This window comes from Capra hircus, chromosome 27, assembly GCF_001704415.2.
Source record: "Capra hircus breed San Clemente chromosome 27, ASM170441v1, whole genome shotgun sequence".
Classification (NCBI taxonomy): Eukaryota; Metazoa; Chordata; class Mammalia; order Artiodactyla; family Bovidae; genus Capra; species Capra hircus.
The window spans coordinates 21,663,291-21,689,524 of record NC_030834.1 but is presented as its reverse complement, the minus strand read 5'-3'; the positions used below and the strand labels follow the sequence as shown (position 1 = coordinate 21,689,524).

Here is a 26,234-nt window from a genome sequence, read left to right as displayed (position 1 = left end):
TTCCTCATTTAAAGAATGAGCAGATCAGTTAAAATTAGGAAAGTCCTTGGAGATGCTGAACACTTTGTAGTCAAAGTGAAAAAATCTCAGTTTTTGTACTCTTGTATGTGTCTTTAATAATTTCTTGAAACTGAACAAAAGTATAAGCCTATAATGTTCAGTAATTGAGGAAACTAGGAGTTTTGAAAAAAAGTACTTAGAAAAGAAAGAAACCAAATTTCTGTAAACTAAAAGAAAACAGCAGACATCATCTGGAGCTGAACTCTGAGGTGGATTTAGGAGTATATTGTCATGGTGGGTGTTTAAAATTCTCAGTTCCTCCACAGGCAGGAAATACTTGAGGGTAGTGACGTTGGTGCAATCCCTAATCTCTTCCATATTAACCTCAAGTACACTTTCTGCAAGTGCTTGTTCAGTGCTGGGCTGAGGTCTTTGGTGCCAGTTATTTGCTTTTGGGACGTTTCCTTGCAAACGTACATGGAAAATCACTGGGTTGACGGGGGAAGTGCTGGTGTCGTGCAGATGTGCCCAAGGACCAGCGTCTCCAGGCGATCAAGGCCGCCATCATGCTCCTGCCCGACGAGAACCGAGAGGTCCTACAAACGCTCCTTTACTTCCTAAGCGATGTCACTGCAGCCGTCAAGGAGAACCAGATGACCCCCACCAACCTGGCCGTGTGCTTGGCGCCTTCTCTCTTCCACCTCAACACTCTGAAGAGAGAGAACTCCTCCCCAAGGTACGGGGCCAGTGAGCTGCGCACGCGCGGTGACGATGCACACGCCCCGTTGTTCAGCCCGCGGCAGCCTCCGTGCCCTGGCACGGCTGTCCACCTGTTTTTTTGTTGTGTTAGTACCTGAATCCAGCAAAACGGAGTTTGACCTCCTTCTTTCGCAGCCCACGTTCCTCCCCTGTGCTTCTCCCATCCTTCCTACTCAGCCCTGGCCGTGTGGCCTCCTAGACAATCTAGTTTTAACCCGCTTTTGAGAAACGTTTGCATTCCTGCTTTGCCACGGCAAGGGTTTCCCCTGACCCTTTGTCAGTGCCCTTGGTAACGTGGTCATCATGCTTTCTACCCACAAAGAATCGTGAGGGTTTACTGACCTCAAAAACAGTCCTGGCTTCTGCATAAATAGAGCCATTCTGGCTTGGCTTCTTCAGTAGAACCGAGCTGCTGGCCTGTGCCAGAGAGTGAAAGGAGCTGGATGTGAAATAAGTAAGGATGGTGTTCAGCCTCGAAGTTAAGAACCCAGCCGAGCCAATGTTGCGGTTTCTCCTTAGATGTAGAGAAGGTGAAGTGACTGTGGAAGTCGAGGAATCTGGAAGATAACTAAGGCTGATGTTTGCTCAGCACCGTATTCTGTCCCCAGCAAGGGTCTACACCCTGGGCTTTCATTATCAACTTTAATCCTCCTAACAATTGAAGCAGGTGAAGCTGCTGTTAGTGTCTATTTTATACATGAGTGGGGACTGCGGGGCAGGTCCATTAAGTAACTAACTTGCTTCTGTCTGATGGGGAAAAAATGGCAGAGGAACTTCTTACTTTCACAAATATTTTATATAAAATAGGAAAGGCATCATTAACTCCTTTCTACCAAATTCATCCTGCTGATCCTTTTCCTCAACTCTAAAGGAACTTGACAGATAGTTCTCAGCTGTTGGGATGGGGCCTAGTTGTGTTAGGTGAAGTTAGCTTTGCTTCCGAAAGACATACAATGCTTAATTAACTAGTTCTAACCATTGACCTGAGCATTCCTGCTTTAATGGGATAGAGAACTAAAGGGGAGCAGTAGAAAGAGATCAGATAAGATTAAGACAAAACCTCTAGGAAACAATAGACTTTTCTCTCACCAACAGGAGGGGCTCCTGTTTAATTTTGAACTGGAAAGAATGATCCTATTTACCCCAATGACCAGTGCTTCCCACCCACCCACCAGTCAGAGCTGCCTTTCCTTCTCCCCACCCCACATGTATAGACCTTAGAAGCTTCTCTGTTTCAATAGGAACCTATTTAACATGGTGGTTTTATTTTTATGGGCTACATGGTATGGGGGAATCTTAGTTACCTTGACCAGGAATTGAACCCATGCCCCCTGCTTTGGGAGCTTAGATATGTAATCACTGGACCACAAGGGAAGCCGCTAACATGATGGTTTTAAATAGCCTGGATTTCATCAGAGACAGTCTCTTTCATGTTTTTTGTATGTTGTTGATACAACTGAGAAATTTTAGTGACCAAAGTAAAACTCTCTTCAACTATTTAATGTCAAATAAGCTCCAGTGAAATAGCCTTTTTCTCTCTTTTAGGTTTCCTAGAATAACACATTAATTAAAAATATATAAACATTTGAATCTTGTCTCTCCCTCATTTCTCTCTCTAGGGTAATGCAAAGAAAACAGAGTTTGGGCAAACCAGATCAGAAAGATCTGAATGAGAATCTCGCTGCCACTCAAGGGCTAGCCCATATGATTGCTGAGTGCAAGAAGCTTTTCCAGGTAGGGAGATGGAAAGTTTTGTTATTTGTTGCTGCTGCTGCTGCTAAGTCACTTTAGTCATGTCCGATTCTGTGCAACCCCATAGACGGCAGCCTACCAGGCTCCCCCGTCCCTGGGATTCTCCAGACAACACTGGAGTGGGTTGCCATTTCCTTCTCCAATGCATGAAAGTGGTCGCTCAGTCGTGTCCGACTCTTAGCAACCCCGTGGACTTCAGCCTACCAGGCTCCTCTGTCCATGGGATTTTCCAGGCAAGAGTACTGGAGTGGGTTACCATTGCCTTCTCCGTTGTTATTTGTTGAGGATAATGTAATTGGGGCAAAATCTTGGGCTCCATACTTGTTCACATTGTAACCAAAAGATCTTTTCCAAGCTGGAAATTATATATGTAGTCTGAGAATGTCTTATTTATGTATTTTATAATATATAAGCTCAGTAGAGTTAATATGTTTCATGAAATTGCCAACCTTCATACCCCTTTACTTAGAAAACAAAAGCTATAAATTATCTGAAGTAAATTCTGTATGAGGTGCAACCACTATGGGAAACAGTATGGCCTTTCCTCAAAAAATTAAAAATAGAACTACCTTGCTGCTGCTGCTGTTGCTAAGTCGCTTCAGTCGTGTCTGACTCTGTGCGACCCCATAGATGGCAGCCCACCAGGCTCCCCCGTCCCTGTGATTCTCCAAGCAAGAACACAGGAGTGGGTTGCCATTTCCTTCTCCAATGCATGAAAGTGAAAAGTGAAAGTGAAGTTGCTCAGTCGTGTCCGACTCTTAGCAACCCCATGAACTGCAGCCCACCAGGCTCCTCCGTCCATGGGATTTTCCAGGCAAGAATACTGGAGTGGGGTGCCATTGCCTCCTCCGAGACCTACCTTATAATCCAGCAATTCCACGCCTAGGTGTATATCCAAGGGAAAAAAAACAAAAACCACTAAACCTAAGTGTCCGTCAGAGGAAAGGATAAAGAACTAAAGAATATGTGGGATGTGTCTGTGTGTATGTCTATAAAATGAAATACTACTCTGCCATTAAAAAAAACAAGAATGGAATTTTGAGTTTTGCCATTTGCAACAACATGGATGGACCTAGAGGGCATTATGCTTAGTATAATAAGCCAGGCAGGGAAAAGCAAGTATGTACTTATATGTAGAACCTAAAAAATAAGACAAAAGAATGAATACAGTGAAACAGAAACAGACTCACGGGTATAGAGAGCAAAATAGTGGTTTGAGGGGTTAAACCACAAGCTATATTGTACAGCACAGGGAATATAGCCAATATTTTATCATAACTTTAAATGGAGTATATAAAACAATTAGCTATACTTCAATTTCAAAAAAAAAAAAAATTCTGTGTCTTCATCAGTATAGGCCTTGTTTAGTCACTTTGTCTTCTACTCCAACTTCTTCCTAAAGAGGAGGACCTCACACAGGAATAAGCTTTCTAGGTACCTTTATGAAGGTAGCTCTGCTGGCATCCTCGTGATACCTTGTGAAGTCAGCAGGGACACCCTTCACCTGATCGAGGCAGGGGGATTAGACTGCTTTCACAGCCTTGAGGATCCTGCCACTTCCACCGATGGGCAACAGACATCCTTTTTGTCTCTCGTGTCCCTCCCAGGTTCCTGAGGAAATGAGCCGATGTCGAAATTCCTACACCGAACAGGAGCTAAAGCCCCTTACCCTCGAAGCGTTAGGACGCCTTTGTAATGATGACTCAGCCGACTACCAACACTTCCTCCAAGACTGTGTGGACAGCCTGTTTAAAGAGGTCAAGGAGAAGTTCAAAGGCTGGGTCAGCTACTCCACATCTGAGCAGGCTGAGCTCTCCTATAAGAAGGTAAGTCGTATCCTCATTGTCGGCCATCTGAGTCTGGTGGTTGGGACTTGGATTCATTAGAGACCAGACCCTTTTGCCAACACAGTGGTGGTCTGTCACCCGTTGCCCTCCCTCTAGAGCTGGGCAGATAGGTGATTCATTATCCCCGAGGTAAGAGTGGAAACCAGTTCAGTGAGGGATGGTGCTCATTGAACTCATGTCAGAGGAAGCTCCCTAGTGAAATCCTCTGGCTCCGCAGAATCAAGCAAGAGTTTCCTGGAATGCGTTACTAATGGTCTTGGGCCTCCGGGCGTTTTATGAGGAGCTGGCTGTTTCCATCATTTGATTGGAACCCCCTCAGGCTCTCCTCCATCTCCATTCTCAGTCACTCTTCTCCTGGCCCTCTAATAAGCAAGGAGTGCTGGGGGCAGGGATGGTTGGTTTAACTTGAAAGCCCCTTGAGGGCAGAGATATCCTGTGTGACTTTCCATGCACATGGAGGTATTTGTTGACTTGTCTCTACCACCTTGAGAAGAAAAAAACCTTGAGCACAGTCCGGATGGCCATGCAGGCTTGGATGTGCAAACAAATCTTACTTTCATTGCATTGACCCTAATATGGGTCCCAGGAAAACAAATAAAATCAGAGGTGACGCCAGCAGTCCTATCTGCTTTCTGTTCTGATCTTGAATATACTTGAGGTCAGCAGCCTGTTAAAGTCAGAAGTAAGCCTTAGGTCCATGTACCCGGCTAGCAGCTTGTCTTAAGAGCCTAGATGTGTAGGGACTGTCTCGGCACTGAAAAGTCCATCCTCTTCTCAGGTGAGTGAAGGACCGCCTCTGAGGCTTTGGAGGGCAACCATCGAAGTCCCTGCAACACCCGAGGATATCTTAAAGCGCCTCCTGAAAGAGCAGCACCTCTGGGATGTAGACTTGTTGGATTCAAAAGTGATTGAAATCCTGGACAGCCAGACTGAAATTTACCAGTATGTCCAAAACAGTATGGCGCCCCATCCTGCTCGGGACTATGTCGTTCTGAGGTGAGAGCTTCCAGATTGATTATTGTGGCAAGAATGAGCTTATATGTCACTGAAAGTTACATTAAAATTACTTAAAATAGAACATGTGCTTCCATAAAAGCATTGAACCCTTCCAGATAAGAAAGATAACATCTGCATTTATGCCAGCAGTGTGTCCATCCCTGAAAATGGTTTGAAGTCTTGGAACTGAGCTCAGAGAGAGAGGCACAGTCCATCAAATGTGCTCAGTGGTAGCTATTTTTTCCCCTTTAGGATAGATTTTCTCAGAAATAGCTAGTGAATGCATCAGCCAGGAAATAACATTTGGGTCCCAAGTGAGCTGTGGTTGAAGCTGATTTATATGTAATTCCTACATTCTCTGAAGACATTATTGAAGGAAGAATTTCAAAAATCTTTGAGGAAATGTCACATCATTAGTCCAGAACTTCTCCAACAGAGTAAGTTTGGACGTCCACGTTCTAGTACATTTGTGAAACATAAAAAGGGTTTTCAAATTCACTTCAGTTTGGTTCTCTTTCAAAGAACTGACTGTGTGAGCTTGTATACCCACTGCAGAAGGGGCTCTGTACAGAGTGAGCCATTCGTGAGTTCTTGCACAAGGATGCTTTCTGCCCAGGCTGGGTCACCAGGGTGCCCCTATCCTGCCTTTTAGCTCCCTCCTGTAAGAGTGAGGCCCCGTTTTAAACTTGGCTTCCAGGAACTTCCCATTTACTCCCCTTCTCGTTTTGTCTCTGCAGAACATGGAGGACTAATTTGCCCAAGGGAGCCTGTGCCCTTTTACTCACCTCGGTGGATCATGACCGGGCCCCTGTAGTGGGAGTGAGGGTCAATGTGCTCCTGGCCAGATATCTGATCGAACCCTGTGGGTCAGGGAAATCCAAACTCACCTACATGTGCAGAGCAGACTTAAGGTACGTTCTGATGCTGATTTTTTTTTTTTTTTTTTGACATCGTGAGTGAGGGGCATAAAGTAGATTCAGACTTTTTGTCTATGCAAAAAAAAAAAAAAAAAGACTTAAATGAATACATCCTTGCATCTTGGATGCTCCATGAAGAGTAGTGTTTATAAAGTAACTCCTTGACATTTCTGGGTCTTCTGGATACCACTTACTAATTTCCACCCTTTAGAGAATTTGGTATTAAAGCAGTGCAGATACGGTGGTTCTGCCATGAGCTTAAAGCCACAGGAAATGAGAGTTTGAATCACCAAGCCGATATGTGTTATTTTGTATTCAAAGATATTTGAATAATATGACATACCCTTTTAGTAATTAATTAGGCCTATGCTCTGTGTCTTAGATCAGTGTGATTTATTATCAAAAAATGAATAAAATGCAGGAAGTAATACCAACAAGAAAAAAAAAACCAACCTCTGAAAACTTTCCAAAGTGGCTCTCCTGCTAAATCAGTTCTTGTTTGAAGTCTTTACATTGCCGTACTTCAAGTATCTGTTATCTGTTTTTGTTTGATTTGCCAGAGCTTTCCTGAATAGTTATACCCAGTCTCTGTGTGTTAGTTGCTCGATCATGTCCTACTCTTTGTGACCCCATGGACTGTAGCCCTCCAGCCTCCTCTGTCCGTGGGATTCTCTAGGCAAGAATACTGGAGTGGGTTGCCATTTCCTCCTGCTGGGGATTTTCCCAACCCCGGGATCGAACCCAGGTCTCCTGCATTGCAAGCAGATTCTTTACTGTCTGAACCACCAGGGAAGCCCAGTCTCACCCCATATTTGCACTCAGTATGTTGTTCCTTGAGAAACTTCTGGTTCCATAAGTGTGATGAAGGTGTCAGGAGATTACTTTGGAATAGTAAGGGAGATCTTTACTTGCACATTTGCACATCAAAAAATACAAGTGTATTCAGAACTCCCTTTGGCTGATTCAGGGTTTTCCAACTTGAATAATTTGTTTGCGTTTCCTTTCTGTCTGCCGTAGGGGCCACATGCCAGAGTGGTACACGAAATCGTTTGGACATTTGTGTGCAGCTGAAGTGGTAAAGATCCGAGACTCCTTCAGTCATCAGAACACTGAAACCAAAGACACCAAATCTAGGTGATTCCTGAAGCGTGTCCACTGTCTGGGCGTTTGTTTCTAGAACACTTGCCAGTTCTTGGAAGATTGGATTCAGTGTCTGATCCTGAAACGAAACTACAAATTGGAGAGTGGGAATTGACTATAGCGATTTGATACCTTTTTAAAGCTGCTTCCTGTTTGTGTAAGGTCTATATTATGGACCTTGACTGGAATATATGACTGTGCAAAAAAAAAAAAAAAATTCTTGTTTGAATTGCTTCTGAGAAGCAAAACTCTAACTGCATTAGGGAAGATAATGAAGAGACTTCATTTTCTTGCAATGTCACTGTCTGTGTACGTGTACCTGTCGTTTTCTTTGCAGTGTGTGGAGGGATGGGTGTATCCACTGGAATAGGTGGTCCTCTTTGACATGTTTTCTCACTGAGAAGAGCAAAGAAAGGTTTGCACAGAGGAGTGTGTGTATGTGTGTTTGTTGCTGGTTGAATGGCAGAGATGTGTAAGTTGGGCCGCAGTGTCTGGCACACTGAGACACCTCCAAGAAGGATTTTGATGCACCAGGTTCAGTTTAACCTGGAATATCTGACTACCCAAGGAATCGTCCAGAAAGGGAACCCATTTATTTTATTTTGGGGTGTTGGACAACCCACCCATGTCTTTTTTTCTTTTCTTTTCTGAATTAGTAGACATCTTTTCCACCAACCTCTTCTTTACCTTAAAAGTGATTGTAATTTACTCAGATAGCCCCTTTCTAACGCAGTTTGCCTCTAAATCTGATTGCAAGGAGCAAAGTTGTTTTTATCCAGTACAGGTGAATTCAGGGATGGAAATTCTTCCTTGCTAGCACCAAAGCAGTTTTGTTTTGTTTTTGGTTTTTAAGTTGAGATGTGAAAACTGACCACTCTGTCTGCTTCTGAATCAAGTATCAACACTTTCTATGTATCTGCAAAGTCTTTGCATATCTGTGTTAGGAGAAACTCTTAAAGGCACTATGTATGGGAACACAGGAAAACTATGTCCCAAGGAACTCTTTGCAAATGTAACCCAACCAAAAAGTTGCTTGTTGTCATTATGGTTATTAGCAGCATTTTTTTAAAGCTGCATATGTTTATTAATTGGATTTGTCCTTATCAGCAAAGAGGGTTTGTTTTGTTTTTCCTATGTTTCTTTTTCTTCTCTTTTCTGAAGCCCTTGGGATAGATTTTAGTAGTAATGGAAAGTTCTAATCACAGTAAAAACAAATAAAAATACACTAGTGCAGGGTTTTGGAAGGGTGGTCTTTATACAGGTTTTACTGTAATAGTAAAGGTTGGCTCAAAAGACAGTATTAGTGAAATTTATTTTATATGGATCAAAAGTGAATAATGTATGAATGAGAGTTGTAAGAAGGATTTTAATTTTGTTATAATTTAGTTACCATTGTCAGTGTTATTTCAAAGGTTCTTTGAAGAATTAAGGGGCGGGGGACAGATCAGAGTTTAATTTGAGTATTTTGGATATTAGTGTTCCTCATGAAGATATACTTGTATATTCAATTTTAATGGCCTTCAGATTTGTAAGATTGTATGTTGTATATACCATTCTATTAAGAAATATGTACACCTACCTGTCCACTGTGCTTTCCAACATAGATAAAGCATGATAAAAATTATTATTTAAAATATACTTGTATTTATACCTCAGATATTCTTTTGGATTTTGTACCTCAAGGCTTTTTGGTTTGTTTTTTGTTTTTTTGCTAATGTAAATACACTTTACATGAATACAGTCTAAGTGAAAAAAAGTAAATAAAAGAAGAGGTTTATAACTTGCTCTATATCTGTACAGAATATAATCAATAAGTGCACTATTAAATGTTTAAAGTAAGGGAAACGTCTGGCCTGCTTTCCATTGTATTGCATCTCTCTACCACCCTTCAGACCACAGATGGCAAGGCTTACCATCCTAGCATCAACTGAAATGAAAATATAGATTTGCTTCAGGAAAAAATCAGACTGCAAATCATTCCAAGGCCAAACTGCAACTGAGCCACTCACTCACAAACAGGAAACCCTGGTGAAGGTTCAGGAAGCACTGAGATGCTCTCCAAACAAAGGTCACGAGGAAACGATGCTGAGAAAGTTACAAGAATAAGCAACAGCAACTGAAAGATGCTCATAAGCAAAGCCAAGGTCATGGATTCGTTCCATAAAAGGTCTCTTTCCCACTGTTCGCTTTCCTGTTCAAAGGATTCCTTACATATTTGACCGGAGGAGAATGTGAAGGATATGAACATTTTCAAGAAGTCCGCTTTAAACCACCTACAGTAATATTGCCCCAACTTACTAATTGTGACTAAATGCCTAGGTTGTAAGCTCTCTGAGAGCAGGGCTCTTCTATATGTCTTTATAATCTCCTGCAGCAGCTTTCAGTGTTTTGTACTTGTAGGCACCTAATAAATTTATTATTTGCCAAATGGAATTGATTGAATTTGTGTCTGTTGTTTGAAAATGGATCGAATCTAGGATGCTCTCTGTCACTGTGGCTCCTCCGTGCCCATTTTGAGATGGGAGGGACTGGAACTTGTTACATCTAGTGAAATCTCAAAGTTCAAACTGAAGAAGACATAGATGCTCTACAGAGATGCTCTGGATTCTAAATTAGAGAGTTTTGGGGCTCGAAATTCAGCCAGTCTCATTTCTCCAATACAATGTGATACAGATCTTAAAATTTGCTCTTGACAAATACTATGGGTGTAGTAAAGGGGAAAAACCAACCTCAATAGAATTTTTTTTTTTTTTTTAAGACACACACACAGCCCAAAGCCTTCTTTATTTGCCTCTGCCTCCAGTCCTGGTTTCCTCAGAGCCATATAAAATGAAAAATCAAAATGTCTCAGGCATGAAATAGCAAAAGTTCAGCTGTTTGAATGCCTCTGGAGTCATGACTTCCTCATAGGCTAAGTGTGGTTACCACGGTGGGAGAGATGCTCTCACAGGCACCAAGGTAGATTCAGATTGCTTTCATCACCCCCATTATCCTTGTCACCTCATTTAGTCAGTTATTCCAACACCTATTTATTTCACCCACATGGAGCTCAGACCTGAAGATACTGCAGTCCTGAAAATCTGTTCTCACGGACACTAATAAAGAAATGATAACACCCCATAGCATCCTGCCCACCAGTTTACAGATAGGGTAACTTGGGAGATTCTAACAAAATTAAGTGGATTCTTAATTTTAAGAATTAAAGTTCTTGAAAGGTGCCTGCAGGGCTAAGGGGAACAGCTGAGATTTTGGAAAAGTAAAAAAGTAAAAGCCAGGAAAGATAATCCAAACTGGTGCTTTTCCAGCACCACTGGTTAGAGGGGTATATGTGAGTGTGTATGCATGCAGAAAGAGAGGCAAAGGAGGTATGTGAGATTTTCATTTATTTTTTTTAATTATGAAAGAATGATAACACAGCCAGGAGACTTGGAAAATACAGAACAAGGTTATAAATAGTTCCACTATATATTACTTTGTGTATAATATATACAATATATATACAAATATATACAACAATATAATATATACAATCATTTTAAGTAGTAAATTAAGATTTTTAGTTGGAGTTTCAATATCAAACTCCCCAAAATTAATAGAATGAATATACAGAGCAGTAGAAGGATATAGTAGACCTGAAAAGCACGGTGAACCGATTCAACATAAGATTTATACAGTTTTCACACGAGAGTAGATACAAATTCTGTTCAAGTTCTCATAGACAAACCCATAGACCAACATTCATGGGTCTTTCTGCCACTTCTGTCAACTTTTCACATAATCAATCCTCACACGCGCCCTTTGAAGCATAGGTATTATCCTTCTAAGGCACAGGTTAAAGTGTTCAGAGCCTGAAGGAAGAGTTGAAATTCCACCTCACTGATCCTACCCCAGCCCATCTCCCATCTGCTGATCTTTCTTTAATCCAATGACAAATTTCTCATCAGTTCAGTTCAGTCGCTCAGTCGTGTCCGACTCTTTGTGACCCCATGAATCGCAGCACGCCAGGCCTCCCTGTCCATCACCAACACCTGGAGTTCACTCAGACTCACGTCCATCGAGTCAGTGGTGCCATCCAGCCATCTCATCCTCTGTCGTGCCCTTCTCCTCCTGCCCCCAGTCCCTCCCAGCATCAGAGTCTTTTCCAATGAGTCAACTCTTTGCATGAGGTGGCCAAAGTACTGGAGTTTCAGCTTTAACATCATTCCTTCCAAAGAAATCCCAAGGCTGACCTCCTTCAGAATGGACTGGTTGGATCTCATTGCAGTCCAAGGGACTCTCAAGAGTCTTCTCCAACACCACAGTTCAAAAGCATCAATTCTTCGGTGCTCAGCCTTCTTCACAGTCCAACTCTCACATCCATACATGACCACAGGAAAAACCATAGCCTTGACTAGACGGACCTTAGTCGGCAAAGTAATGTCTCTGCTTTTGAATATGCTATCCAGGTTGGTCATAACTTTTCTTCCAATGAGTAAGCATCTTTCAATTTCATGGCTAAAATCACCATCTGCAGTGATTTTGGAGCCCAAGAAAATAAAGTCTGACACTGTTTCCGCTGTTTCCCCATCTATTTCCCATGAAGTAATGGGACCGGATGCCATGATCTTAGTTTTCTGAATGTTGAGCTTTAAGCCAACTTTTTCACTCTCCACTGTCACTTTCCTCAAGAGGCTTTTTAGTTCCTTTTCACTTTCTGCCATAAGGGTGGTGTCATCTGCATATCTGAGGTTATTGATATTTCTCCCGGCAAAATTGATCCCAGCTTGTGTTTCTTCCAGTCTAACGTTTCTCATGATGTACTATGCATATAAGTTAAATAAGCAGGGTGACAATATACAGCCTTGACGCACTCCTTTCCCTATTTGGAACCAGTCTGTTGTTCCATGTCCAGTTCTAACGGTTGCTTCCTGACCTGCATACAGATTTCTCAAGAGGCAGGTCAGGTGGTCTGGTATTCCCATCTCTTTCAGAATTTTCCACAGTTTATTGTGATCCACACAGTCAAAGGCTTTGGCATAGTCAAGAAAGCAGAAATAGATGTTTTTCTGGAACTCTTGCTTTTTCCATGATCCAGCGGATGTTGGCAATTTGATCTCTGGTTCCTCTGCCTTTTCTAAAACCAGCTTGAACGTCAGGAAGTTCACAGTTCACATATTGCTGAAGCCTGGCCTGGAGAATTTTGAACATTTACTAGCATGTGAGATGAGTGCAATTGTGTGGTAGTTTGAGCATTCTTTTGCATTGCCTTTCTTTGGGATTGGAATGAAAACTGACCTTTTCCAGTCCTGTGGCCACTGCTGAGTTTTCCAGATTTGCTGGCATATTGAGTGCAGCACTTCCACAGCATCATCTTTCAGGATTTGAAATAGCTCCACTGGAATTCCATCACCTCCACTAGCTTTGTTCGTAGTGATGCTTTCTAAGGCCCACTTGACTTCACATTCCAGGATGTCTTGCTCTAGATGAGTGATCACACCATCGTGATTATCCGGGTCATGAAGATCTTTTTTGTACAGTTCTTCTGTGGATTCTTGCCACCTCTTCTTAATATCTTCTGCTTCTGTTAGGTCCAGACCATTTCTGTCCTTTGCCAAGCCCATCTTTGCATGAAATGTTCCCTTGGTATCTCTAATTTTCTTGAAGAGATCTCTAGTCTTTCCCATTCTGTTCTTTTCCTCTATTTCTTTGCATTGACTGCTGAGGAAGGCTTTCTTATCTCTTCTTGCTATTCTTTGGAACTCTGCATTCAGATGCTTATATCTTTCCTTTTCTCCTTTGCTTTTCACCTCTCTTCTTTTCACAGCTATTTGTAAGGCCTCCCCAGACAGCTGTTTTGCTTTTTTGCATTTCTTTTCCATGGGGATGGTCTTGATCCCTGTCCCCTGTACAATGTCATGAACCTCATTCCATAGTTCATCAGGCACTCTATCTATCAGATCTAGGTCCTTAAATCTATTTCTCACTTCCACTGTATAATCATAAGGGATTTGATTTAGGTCATACCTGAATGGTCTAGCGGTTTTCCCTACTTTCTTCAATTTGAGTCTGAATTTGGTAATAAGGAGTTCATGATCTGAGCCACAGTCAGCTCCTGGTCTTGTTTTTGTTGACTGTATAGAGCTTCTCCATCTTTGGCTGCAAAGAATATAATCAATCTGATTTCGGTGTTGACCATCTGGTGATGTCCATGTGTAGAGCCTTCTCTTGTGTTGTTGGAAGAGGGTGTTTGCTATGACCAGTGCATTTTCTTGGCAAAACTCTGTTAGTCTTTGCCCTGCTTCATTCTGCATTCCAAGGCCAAATTTGCCTGTTACTTCCAGGTGTTGCTTGAGTTCCTACTTTTGCATTCCAGTCCCCTATAATGAAAAGGACATCTTTTTGGGGTGTTAGTTCTAGAAGGTCTTGTAGGTCTTCATAGAACTGTTCAACTTCAGCTTCTTCAGCTTTACTACTGGTCGGGGCATAGACTTGGATTACCGTGATATTGAATGGTTTGCCATGGAAACGAACAGAGATCATTCTGTTGTTTTTGAGATTGCCTCCAAGTACTGCATTTCGGACTCTTTTGTTGACCATGATGGCTACTCCATTTCTTCTGAGGGATTCCTGCCCGCAGTAGTAGATATAATGGTCATCTGAGTTAAACTCACCCATTCCAGACCATTTTAGTTTGCTAAATCCTAGAATGTTGACGTTCTCTCTTGCCATCTCTTGTTTGACCTCTTCCAATTTTCCTTGACTCATGGACCTGACATTCCAGGTTCCTATGCAATATTGCTCTTTACAGCATGGGACCTTGCTTCTATCACCAGTCACATCCACAGCTGGGTATTGTTTTTGCTTTGGCTCCATCCCTTCATTCTTTCTGGAGTTATTTCTCCACTGATCTCCAGCAGCATGTTGGGCACCTACCGACCTCGGGAGTTCCTCTTTCAGTATCCTATCATTTTGCCTTTTCATACTGTTCATGGGGTTCTCAAGGCAAGAATACTGAAGTGGTTTGCCATTCCCTTCTCCAGTGGACCACATTCTGTCAGACCTCTCCACCATGACCCGCCCGACTTGGGTGGCCCCACGGGCATGACTTAGTTTCATTGAGTTAGACAAGGCTGTGGTCCTAGTGTGATTAGATTGACTAGTTTTCTGTGAGTATGGTTTCAGTGTGTCTGCCCTCTGATGCCCTCTTGCAACACCGACCATCTTACTTGGGAGAATTTCTCATAGCAAGATCCAATTCACTCAGGTCATCTTAGCACTGGAATCAGAAGGAACGCAGAGAAAAGGGAAGTCCATAGCAAAATAACATTAAGTCAAAGTTCCCAAGAAATTATTCTGTCATCCAATTACTGAGAGGCTTAAGGAAAAATTAAGTAGGCTAAAGTTAAATATAAGGCAAAAGTTTTGCTTTAGGTTAATGGTTTAGAGAATTTGTAGTTCTGTTTGCAAACTGAATACGTGATTTGTGGTGTACCAAGACTCCAGTGATGCCTCCCGTGAGACAGAAGACCCGCTCCTCCCCATCTGTACCTGCAGAAAAATCTGACGTGTCATCTGATTGCAACCTACCCGACCTGGGTGGGTCTTGCAGTGCTTCATGGATACAAGGGAAATAGCTATTTACAGGCCCCTTAATCTGCAGAAACCCCATCCTGTGATTTTCTGCAGTTCATCACGGTGCCCTTTTCACCAGCCAAGAATACCATGAAGTGCCACTGACATATTCGTGAAGGTGTTTTGAGAAGCAAGAGCACATTGAAAGGTAAAGGATCCTTCATGAAACTGAAGTGGGATTTAGCCCTCATGTTTTCCCTCACTTGCCTGCTGAAGCATACATATATGATTCTAAAGCAGAAAGCCTAAACAATGAGATCATGGCATGCATGTCATCTTGGTATTCCATCAGGATGAAATTTGCCTAAGGAATTTAAATTCCAGTTGCCTAAGGAATGCAAATTACAAAAACCCTCAAAGAGCCTGTGGCAGGGAAAATTCAGGTAGGTCTGTGCAGTTGCAGTGAAATTGGACCCATTCTCCAGGGAATGATCAGTGCTTTGCAGGCTGGGGGTTTGCTAAATCATGTCGGCGGCTGTAGCCAAAGTAATTACCCTCGCTGTGTATACACAGTTCCCATTAGAGCAGCCGGTTTGCCTGTCTGGACCCAAGGCTGTGTTGACACCTATAATATAAACCCCTCTTTGGAGAGATTTTTCATCTCATTAGACTTAAAAAAAAAAAAGTGAGTTGAGGGCTAGAGATGTTATTCCTCATAGGGGATTTTCATTTCTTTCTTTCTCTTTTTCTATCAAGATACAAAGCACCATGGAGAGCAAAAACCTTACTCTTTTTATGACTCGACATCAGACATGATTGGACAGTGGAGCCTGGTGGGCTGCCGTCTATGGGGTTGCACAGAGTCAGACACGACTGAAGCGACTGAGCAAGCAAGCAAGAGCAAGTGGCTACTATACTGGACAGTGTAATTTTTATTCCAAAGATCTGAGAATAATTCCAAGCAATCCAATTCTTCTCTCTCTGCTGCTGCTGCCAAGTCACTTCAGTCGTGTCCGACTTTGTGCAACCCCATAGACGGCAGCCCAACAGGCTCCCCCATCCCTGGGATTCTCCAAGCAAGAATACTAGAGTAGGCTGCCATTTCCTTCTCCAATGCATGAAGTGAAAAGTGAAAGTGAAGGCTCTCAGTCGTGCCCAACTCCTAGCAACCCCATGGACTGTAGCCTACCAGGCTCCTCCGTCCATAGGATTTTCCAGGCAAGAGCACTGGAGTGGGGTGCCATTGCCTTCTCTGTCTTCTCTCTCTACCACCTACAATTATCCTCTAAGAACAAAAGAAGGAAGGAAGGAGGAAAAAAAAAAAAAAGAGGAGGAAGGCAGGGAAAAGAAATCTAATCAATTGTAGAAATCCACATTTCAGGTCAGATAGTATCCACTAACTATTCTACCAGTCACGAGGCTAAAACTGTGTGTCCTTTGTCCTGTGGCCAGCTCCTGCATTTCTCAGGCTTGAGTTGGATGACCTCTTTTCTTTGCTGGTGGAGTATTTTTACATAACCAAACCAGAGATAAGCTGGAGCTGATCTGAAAGAATGCTTTGTCATTCAGAACATTCTCCCAGGCTTGTTGCAGGCCCAGGCATCCTGGCAGATGCTGCTGTCCAGGAACCACAGTGGTCCCTTCGCGGTCAAATTGTCCCGTCAGTTCCCTCGTCACTGGTGTCTAGGCCTTCCTGCATGCTGGTGAGAGCAGCCACTTGGCAGCAGCTGTCAGAGCCCAGGGTGTGCTTGAGTAATAGTTCTTTTCTTTTTTTTAAATTTCACTGTACAGCAAAGTGAATCAGTCATACATATACATAATCCCCTCTCTTTTGGATTTCCTTCTCATTGAGGTCACCACAGATCATTGAGTAGAATTCCTGAGCTACACATACAGTAAGTTTTCTATTTTAATTAGTAATTTATTGAATACATAGTATCGATAGTATATATACGTGTCAGTCCCAATCTCTCAGTTCATCCCACCCTTAGCTTCTTGGCATCCATTCATTTATGCTTTATTCTTTACATCTGTGTCTCTATTTCTGCTTCGCAAATAGGTTCATCTGTACCATTTTTTCTAGATTGTGAGAGGAGTTCTTGGTCCAGGTTTGATATGTGTGAGGCGTCAGAACTTCAAAGTCGGTGGTAACAACTCTAAGATAAAGATACATCTTCAACAGTGGGTCCTAGCTTTTTGCTTCTAAGGAGTCTTCACTACATTGCTTACTGCCTTCCACTCTTTTTCAGAGTTATCAAAGATTTAAGGTATTAAACAGTACAGTTTACATGGGGAAGCCTGGTGTGCTGCAGTCCGCGGGGTCACAGAGTCAGACACGACTTAGCAACTGAACAACAATGTTTTCTTTGAATTTTCAACAAGATACATACTATTTAAAACTGCTAATGAGGTCTAGATGGCATCAGTGCCTGGATGGACATGAGTTTGAGTGAACTCCAGGAATTGGTGATGGACAGGGAGGCCTGGCGTGCTGTGATTCATGGGGTTGCAAAGGGTCGGACACGACTGAGCAACTGAACTGAACTGAACTGAACTGAATGAGGTCTAGACGGGTCTTAGAACTGTGTGTGAAATATCTTTTATTGGCATATGGTTTGAGAGTTTTCTTAATGAAAAATGGCTTACAAAGGCTGTTAAGCTGAACACTGTCCAAGGCCATTAACTCCTCCCAGTCACTGGTCTGTAGTTGAGTGATGGTTCCTAGCCCTGCTCAGATAATTCATCAAGGAAACAGGGGATTTAATGTCAAGTTCCAGAAAAACCAGTTTTCTTGACTTCCTGGGCTGATAGGATGTATTTTTTTCAATAGCAAAGATAAGTCAAGCTCTATTTTGTTGCAGTATTTTTAAATATAAAAATATGAATAGACCATTAATATCATTCCAGGAAAGCAGGAAATGGAGAGGTCACACAGACTGTAAAGATTATTAAAGTAAGAAGAGATGTGAAGTCCCTGGGGCTGTGCAAAATGTTGCAATATCTCAAAAGAGCTAGAGAATATTTCACCCCATGACCCAGAATACTGAAAATGGGATATGTTTTCCTGCCACCATCCGGAAAGGAAAGAAGATAAATTTCCAGAAGCCAAGCAACCTGACTGGTAAGGCAGGATGAGGATGTAGATGTTTGTTCTTAACCAACCCAGTGCCGTAAACACTCTTGGTCAGATTAATCTTCACCACCTTACCACCCATGGGCAGCTTGGCTAGCTGATCCTGAGGTCCAGCAGGATCCTCCGGGAACTCCCCCCTTTCAGTGACTCCAGAACATAGGTCAGCCTGGCATCAGTGGGACCAGTGGCCATTTAAATTTCAGGATCGCGTTTTTTGCTGACTTCTCTTTTTTTTTCCATTTCATAACAAAGCAGACCTAACAGTTAGAAAAGCAGTTTCTAAGACTGATAACTTCATTCTTGGTGTTGACCTACATTGCAGAGTTCTCTGATCCTAAACCCATTCTATGCCAAGAAAAGTACACATCGAGATAAAAATCAGGAAATACAGGGCCGTGCCTCAACAAAACCCTCAAGTAAGCAGCAAAAGAAAGAAACAGGATAAAGAGGAAACAAGCAAGAGAATCTAACCATTAAAATATACTCACTAAAGTTCTTAACTCTCCACCACCCCTTCTGCACCTACCTCTGTGCTTGGAGACACAAAGAGCCAGATGCTTTTTCTTACGTTGCCTAATGAAATGCCATTTCTTACTTCAATCTTCACACTAAACTCCTTGACCTCCTCCTCTTCACATCCTCTTGATATTTGAATTCCCCTCACTCTGGCCCCTGTTCCTTCACACTAATACTTCCTCTCTCCTGTGACTTTTCTCTCCTCATGCCTTCTAACCAGCTTTATTTCCAGGCCCTCCCCTGGCCTCCCAGGTGGCCTGGAAGACTCCCTCTCTCTCTTCCTTCATCTCTTTCCATCTCTCCCATCTCCATATGCTTCCTCTTCCTGCCCCACATCCCTCCAAACAAACAAACAAGGACAAAAAAAAAAAAAGAAACCATAAAAACAAAAAATCGTTCAAGTAGTTTCTTAGGCTTCAATTTGCAAAGCAGGAAGATCACTCTGTATTTCTTTTGCTTCTATTAATTGACAGGTATTCAGCCTATCTCTGCTGGATGGATTGAAGAATTCTTTATCCCGCTGCCCTCACTGGGCAAGGACAGCAAAATGAGGAAATGCTACAGGATGTGGTAAGGCACTGGGGAGAGAATTAACGGTCCTTCACTAAGCTGGACAGGTACAGACACAGCAGGGGATTCGGAGAAAGCAGATTAGGGCAATGTTTTCTTAAGTTCGGGGGCACACGTGCATAGGTTTGAGGACAAAGGGAATTTGCCCATGGAGATGGAGGGATGTGGACAATTTCAGAGTCCCTCTGTTACAGGGACAGAATGGGCTCACAAGATGAAGGGTGACTTTAAGAAAAGAAGGAAGGTGCCTTCCTCTGGGACAGCAAGGAAGGACAGACTGAGAAAAGATCCTGGTCAACCAGAGCCTGGGGCTGTAGCGTCAGAGCACGTTGAATTGGATGAGACTTTCAAGATAACTAAATCCCACCATTTGACCTTCCAGAAGTGGAAGCAGTAACCCTGCAAGAGTCTGTGACTGCCTTTAGGTTTCAAACTGCAGCAACAAATGGGCCAGAAGTCACATTAGGGTGACAGCGGTCACCCGGAGGGCCTTGAGTTCTCCTCTCCAATAAAACAGCACATGAATGCTTTGATGATAGCCATTTCCCTCTGAGTTTACTTCCGTCAGGTGCTCCAGTGTGACTGTCATTCACACTTCTGGCTCTTCTAGGGCTGGGACCCATGTCACTGTCGCCCAGGAGTGTCATGCCTACTGTATTCCCTAAAGCTGTGGGTGGCCATTGGGTTACATGAATCATTGTGCACTTAAGTGCGTAAGTCTGCACAATTCTAGCATTTCCATCTATTATCTTGCTTAATCCTCACTGCACACCTGTAAGGTTGGGAGGCATTGTTACGTCATTTTACAGATGAGAAAATCAAAGCATGGCTAGGTTAAACTGTCTGGGTCCCCATCAGGTAAACCACATAAAGCATTTAGAACACAGCCCAGCATGTGGTGAGCACTGAGTCAGTTAGCTATTGTTATTTTTAATATTATACTGGAGGTCGTTTGGCACTTTGCAGGTGGCTCAGTGGTAAAGAATCTTCCTGCCAATGCAGAAGACGCAAGAGACTCGGGTTCGATCCCTGGGGTCAGGAAGGTACCCTGGAGAAGGCAATAGCAACCCACTCCAGTATTCTTGCCTGGAAAGTCCCGCAGACTGAGGCACATGGTGGGCTACAGTCCATGGGGGTCACAGAGAGTCGGACACAACTTATCAACTAAATAACAACAAAAACAACAGACATCATTTTGTGCAACAGGTGGGAACACAGACTCTGGACAGATTTTCACAGTTAAGCCATCATTGACACTAAGCATATAATCTCAGAGAACTTGTTACTTAACCTCAGTTTTCATATCTGCAAAATAGACATAACAATAGCAAAGAAATTATTATACAAAAAAATATTAATAGAACCTTGCCCGATGCACAGTAATTACTAGGTATCATTACTTCTAAATATCTGTTTCTTAGTCTTTCCTGGTTTAAACGTGTGCCTAAAATACACTATCCATATTCATCAAATCAATATTAATTAAGATGAATACTGTCCAAGCTTGGGTAACCAGACTCCATAAGCAAAGTGGTGAAGACCTGACAGTTTTTTTCTTCATGAAGTCTCTAAAATTCAGCAGCATTAGCCCTCCATTTTAACTTGGTTATTCATTTAACAAACATTTGTTGAATACCTACTCAGTTCAGTTCAGTTCAGTCGCTCAGTCGTGTCTGACTCTTTGCAGCCCCATGAATCACAGCACGCCTCCCTGTCCATCACCAACTCCCAGAGTTTACTCAAACTCATGTCCATCGAGTTGGTGATGCCATCCAGCCATCTCATCCTCTGTCGTCCTCTTCTCCTCCTGCCCCCAATCCCTCCCAGCATCAGGATCTTTTCCAATGAGTCAACTCTTCACATGAGGTGGCCAAAGTACTGGAGTTTCAGCTTTAGCATCCGTCCTTCCAATGAACACCCAGGACGGATCTCCTTTAGAATGGACTGGTTGGATCTCCTTGCAGTCCAAGGAACTCTCAAGAGTCTTCTCCAACACCACAGTTCAAAAGCATCAATTCTTTGGCGCTCAGCCTTCTTCACAGTCCAACTCTCGAATCCATAGCTACTAGGTACCAACAAAGGAAAGCCACAGAAGCATATGTCATCCCTCTTGACTTGGAGGTGATTCTAGTCTTTTCAAGGAGGCAGACAGAGAAATCATTTTAATAAAATGTGTTGGAGTGGTGACTCCACCCTGATGCCCTGAGGAGGAGGTGACATTTGAGCTGGGTGTTGAAGGATGAAGGTGAGGGAGAGGGCAGAAATGCATTCCAGGCAGGGGCGATGATGGTGGGCAGCTTGGAGGAGCCTGGCTTGGGGAGGAAGTTGGGAGGGCTCTGGACGTGGGAAATACCTTCCCTGGTGGCTCAGTTGGTAAAGAATCTGCCTGCAATGCAGGAGAGCTGGGTTCGATCCCTGGGTTGGGAAGATCCCCTGGAGGAGGAAATGGCAACCCACTCCAGTACTCCCTTGCCCCGAGAATTCCATGAACAGAGGAGCTGGGCAGGTTACAGTCCATGGGATTGCAAAGAGTCAGACACAACTGTGTGACTAACTTTCACTTTCACTTGCACGTGGGAGGAGCTGTTCTGCAGGGAAGGTGTAGCAGGAGAAAGACCTGGGAGAAGCAGGAGCAGTGAGGTGGACAAGGGCCTTGCATACCTTTCTTGAAAATCTGAATGTCACCCTACAGGCAGCGGGAAGCTTGCAAAGCTTTAACGGAGGGAAGCAATAGAATCAGATCTGACTTTTTAAAAGAGGCTGCAGGTGGTGTGGAGGGTGGATCCAGTAAGAAGGTCGGAGGCCGGGAAGGCAGTACTGAGTACCTCACAGGAGTCCCCCAACCCCGAGATGATGAGCGCCAAGACCCAGAGGGCGCCATGGGGATGAGGAGAGGAGAGGAGGCACTGGAAACATGGTTGGTTAGGAGGCAGACCACAGGGCTTGGTGACAGTCTGGTTGGAATGAGAGACTGGGGATGAGGATTAAACCCCACCCCGCAGCCTGGGTGGAGGGGTGGTGGCTGCCGTCTGAGATAAGCAGTTTAGGAGCAGAAACAGATCTGGGGCGATGCTGGAAGGTACAGTGAGTTCAGCTGTGAGAGCACTGAGCCTTCCGAAGGCATGTCAGCGGAGCTGACCCGTGGGTGGTGGCCATGATCTAGGTCAGGAGTTCCTGAGGGAAGCCTGGTATGATGCATGGATGGAAGGGTAGACGGTAGCTGAAACCACGGACTGTCCTGGCCCGGAGAAGAACAGAGAAGCCATCTGTGCTGTGCAAGCCACAGGGCCTGGAGGTCACGTTATAAAAGGTCCCAGGACCCTGGGATGCAGGGAGAGAAGGGCGCCTGGATAATTACCGGGAATCTAAGGGATTTTCTCCCTAACTTGATGTTTTAGGTTCACAAATGCCCTAGGTTAATTAAAGAGGATGAATTTTGTTTCTACATCCCTTCCATACAGGGCTGGAGGCCTCATGGAGAAGTGGAATGGAAAAAAGAGTGACTAGCATCAACTAAAAAACTCAATTAAATGGAATAAATGTGCACATCAAATTTTTTAAAAGTCAGAAATTGCCCTAGAGTCCCTGATACTCAGACCCAGTCCCTGTTTCACAAAGTTAGTGTTTCCCAGAAAAAAAACAAAAAAAAAAACAAACAAAAAAAACTGGTTGCTACTTCATTATCTTAAAAAAAAAAAAGGCAAGAAAAGTCTAATTCAAATCATGCCTTAGCACAATAAGCCTGTACAAACCAATTAAAATGGTTGATTTTATAAGAAACTACATCCTTCCCTGTGTAGTGTCATTTGCTATCCTGTGATAAGCCGCAGTTTCAACTGGCAGTTATGTGCCAATAAACTGATTATGATTAATAATGGTTATATGTCATTTAGAGCTTCCCAGGTGGCGCTAGTGGTAAAGAATCCACCTGCCAACGCAGGAGGTGTAAGAGACATGAGTCTGATCCCTGGTAGGAAAGATCCCCTGGAGGAGGTCATGGTAACCCACTCCAGTATGCTTGCCTGGAGAATCCCATGGACAGAGGAGCCTGGTGGGCTATGGTCCACGGGGTTGCAAAGAATCAGACACATAGAGCACATATATCACTTAAATTATTAAATTATTTACATTATAATGGGAAAAACAGGTTTACTTAATCAACACACTTTAATTGATAGATATCAGTTTTCAAAATATGAAGTTTCTGAGGATTAAGAATAAAACGGTACCCTGCCTGGCAAAGAGCCTAGGAACCCACAGCAAATGCATGGCCCTTAGCCTATGTCCTAGTTAGTGAGTTGGGAGCCGCCGGCAAGGCCACAGGCATCTCTGGAGGTGACCAAAGGGTCCAGCCTGCTCACATTTCCAAATACTCTCAGACAGAGATGAATGGAATATTTTAAATCCTCCCCAGTGAACTCTAAGCCATCCGTTCTGAGACTAAGAAGCCCACCAAGGTGGGTGAAGTCTCCCTCTGGGTTCTCTTTTCCCAGATTCTTCTGTCACTGTCTGGGTTTGTGTTTTGGTTTTGGTCTGGCTCTGCTACCAGACAGCAACCTCTTAGGGGCAAACATTACCTTACTCCTGCCTCTGTTCCCAACACGTAACATAGTGCCTGGCATATTTCCAGAACTCCAAAAATGTGTGTGGAGCAGAACACAGACCATTTGTTTTACAACAATGCGTGCACACGTGTGTGCCAAGTTTCTTCAGTCATGTCCAACTCTTGGCGACCCCATGGACTGTAGCCCACCAGGCTCCTCTATCCACGGGATTTCCCAGCAAGAATACTGGAGTGGGTTACCATGCCTCCTCCAGGGGATCTTCCCAACCCAAGGGATGGAACCTGTGGCTCCTGCATTTCAGGGGGAATTCTTTACACTGAGCCACCAGGGGAACCTGTACAATGATACTTGGCTTTGAAGACAGAAGATGAAGAATGGGTATTTTCCACCAGGAAAGCTCTCATGGCTAATTGGGATGGTGGTCAGAATGGCTTCAACATTCCTCAAAATACCCAGAAGTAAGAGAGGACTTGAAAACCTCCCTAGAAGATCTGCATTCCTTAGACTCTAGAATAATCCAAGACTGTGGACGAAGACTTTTCTACGATGCATACAGGAGCAACAGTGAGTTTATATGAATAAACAGGGTTATCTGGACAAGGTCAGAAACCAAATGCACAGTTTTATAGTTGCGTTTCACGCAAGCTGGCAATTTTATTCAATGTCCACTGCTGGCAATGGATGTCTTTGTGGATTCTTGTGTTTAAAAACAAATTGTTTTTGCGTTACCAAAGTATTTAATAAGAAGCATTTTGCACTCTGGAAAAAAAAAAAAGGCTCTGGTCTCAGGAGAATGGTGGAGAGGAGGCCACCGGTCTGGGTCTGCTGGATACAGGAATCTCTTCCTCCAGGCCATGCCCGCAGCTGAGAACTGGACGGTGGTTATCATCTTCCCATTATCAGTTTGGACTCTGTGAGAGGATGGATCTAAATAAGCTTTTATTCTCAGAGTTAGGACTAGTGGAGCCTGGAGGAAATTTTAATTAGGGCAAAAATTTCTTTCTGGAAAATGACAAGAGTAAGGTTCAACTCCAAATGCGTCCTATGTGTGTTTCTCTCCGATTGTAACGAAGACCTCAGTTGTCGCCAGCATTACCAGAGCTGTGTGTAATTGCATTCCTTGTCTGCACTGAGAATTACGTTGGCCAGTTTTTGGGTGAAGGGACGGGGGGGCGGGGGGGGGAGGCTCTGTTATATTTACTTCCTGGTAGATACGCTGTAACTTAGCCGACTTCTCTAGTCATTTACCCCCTCGCTTATACAGCGACTCTCTTTAAAAAAAAAAAAAAAGCAATAGAGTCTTCAGGTATTTATTTCACTCAGCACAAACAGCTCACACACAGAAATCTAGGCTTGCAAAAGCATTTGGGGAAATGCTACCTTTAAAATCTTTGAACTGCCAGGCATGTGTCCCTAATGGATAAGAAGCATATTGTATGTAATTTAACTGCCACCCTCTCTTTCCTATTCTACATTTCTCTTTCCAGATAAAGGGCCTCTCCTCACATCCCCTTATCTTTGCCTAAAGCCTCCCCTCTGGAAGAGGCATGAAGAGAATGAACGTGGTTGCAACAACAAGGAGGAAAAAAGTGTTTTTAATATACATGAAGCTGAAGGGCTGAAGTTTTCAGTTCAGACTCCTGTTGTTACTTCCACATCCCGGTCCCCTTGAAGTGCATCAGTATAAACTGCTGGGACCACGGGAGGAGGCTGCATCCTAGTTCAAAGATGAGGTGTCAGACTGGGATTTCCCAACCTGATCCATAAGGGGAGTCCAGGATTCCACCAAGCTGGGTAGAGACCTCTGGACTTGACAAATCCTTCAGGTTAATCCTCTCCACGAAAGGGCTGACCATCTACTCATCTGACTCTTCTTTTTCTTTTTAGCATTATCTTTAGCACCTGCTTTTCTCAGGTATAAGAAGCTGCTTGGAAACCTTGAGAGGCTCATGACACATAAGGGTCGGGGAGGTGGAAAAGAGGAGCAGATTTCAAGGTAGAGAGACCCAGTTCTATGACTCATTGGATGGTACTTCTCCATAAGATCAGATGCTAAAGTAGATGGTTAGTGCTTCCGGTGGCTAGGATGAACTCTGTCCCCCAGCCAGGATTTCCAGGCCCACACTGCAGTGCCTAAGAATCATGTCGGTTTATGTGCAGGCTGAGCTGCTGGCCTGAGGTATGTGTGTTTGTGGGGTGGGGGGTGGGGAAGGTCACACTGTTGTTATCCATCCTGTAATCCTGTAACCTACATCCTGTTACTTAATCTGCCATTCATGACTATCCCTTTGATACCACTAAGTCCTGGCAGTTGGGAGACACAGGACATGATTAGTGGAGAAATTCAGTGGGATCAGATTTTTAGGATGCTACTTCTTAAACTGAGTATCTGTCTCGGTGTCAGGAGACAGGAAGAAGAATCCTGTCACCTAGATGAAGGGTCAGGGTAGGCATGAAGGGACTTCAGGCATACTACACTCTGCAGGGG

The 26,234-nt window shown here is 43.5% G+C and overlaps 1 protein-coding gene across 5 annotated transcripts in view; it reads left to right on the top strand.

Annotated features, from left to right (window-relative positions):
* DLC1 (DLC1 Rho GTPase activating protein) overlaps positions 1-9,844 on the top strand; it is a 433,712-nt gene extending 423,868 nt beyond the window's left edge. For all 5 annotated transcript variants that reach the window (XM_005698779.3, XM_018041886.1, XM_005698780.3 and 2 more), the window contains 6 exons: positions 523-736; positions 2,379-2,493; positions 4,119-4,337; positions 5,137-5,354; positions 6,092-6,265; positions 7,289-9,844. In XM_005698779.3, the coding sequence (XP_005698836.2) occupies positions 523-736; positions 2,379-2,493; positions 4,119-4,337; positions 5,137-5,354; positions 6,092-6,265; positions 7,289-7,409 (1,061 nt within the window). In that variant the 3' untranslated portion in view covers positions 7,410-9,844. The remainder of the gene's footprint in view (positions 1-522; positions 737-2,378; positions 2,494-4,118; positions 4,338-5,136; positions 5,355-6,091; positions 6,266-7,288) is intronic.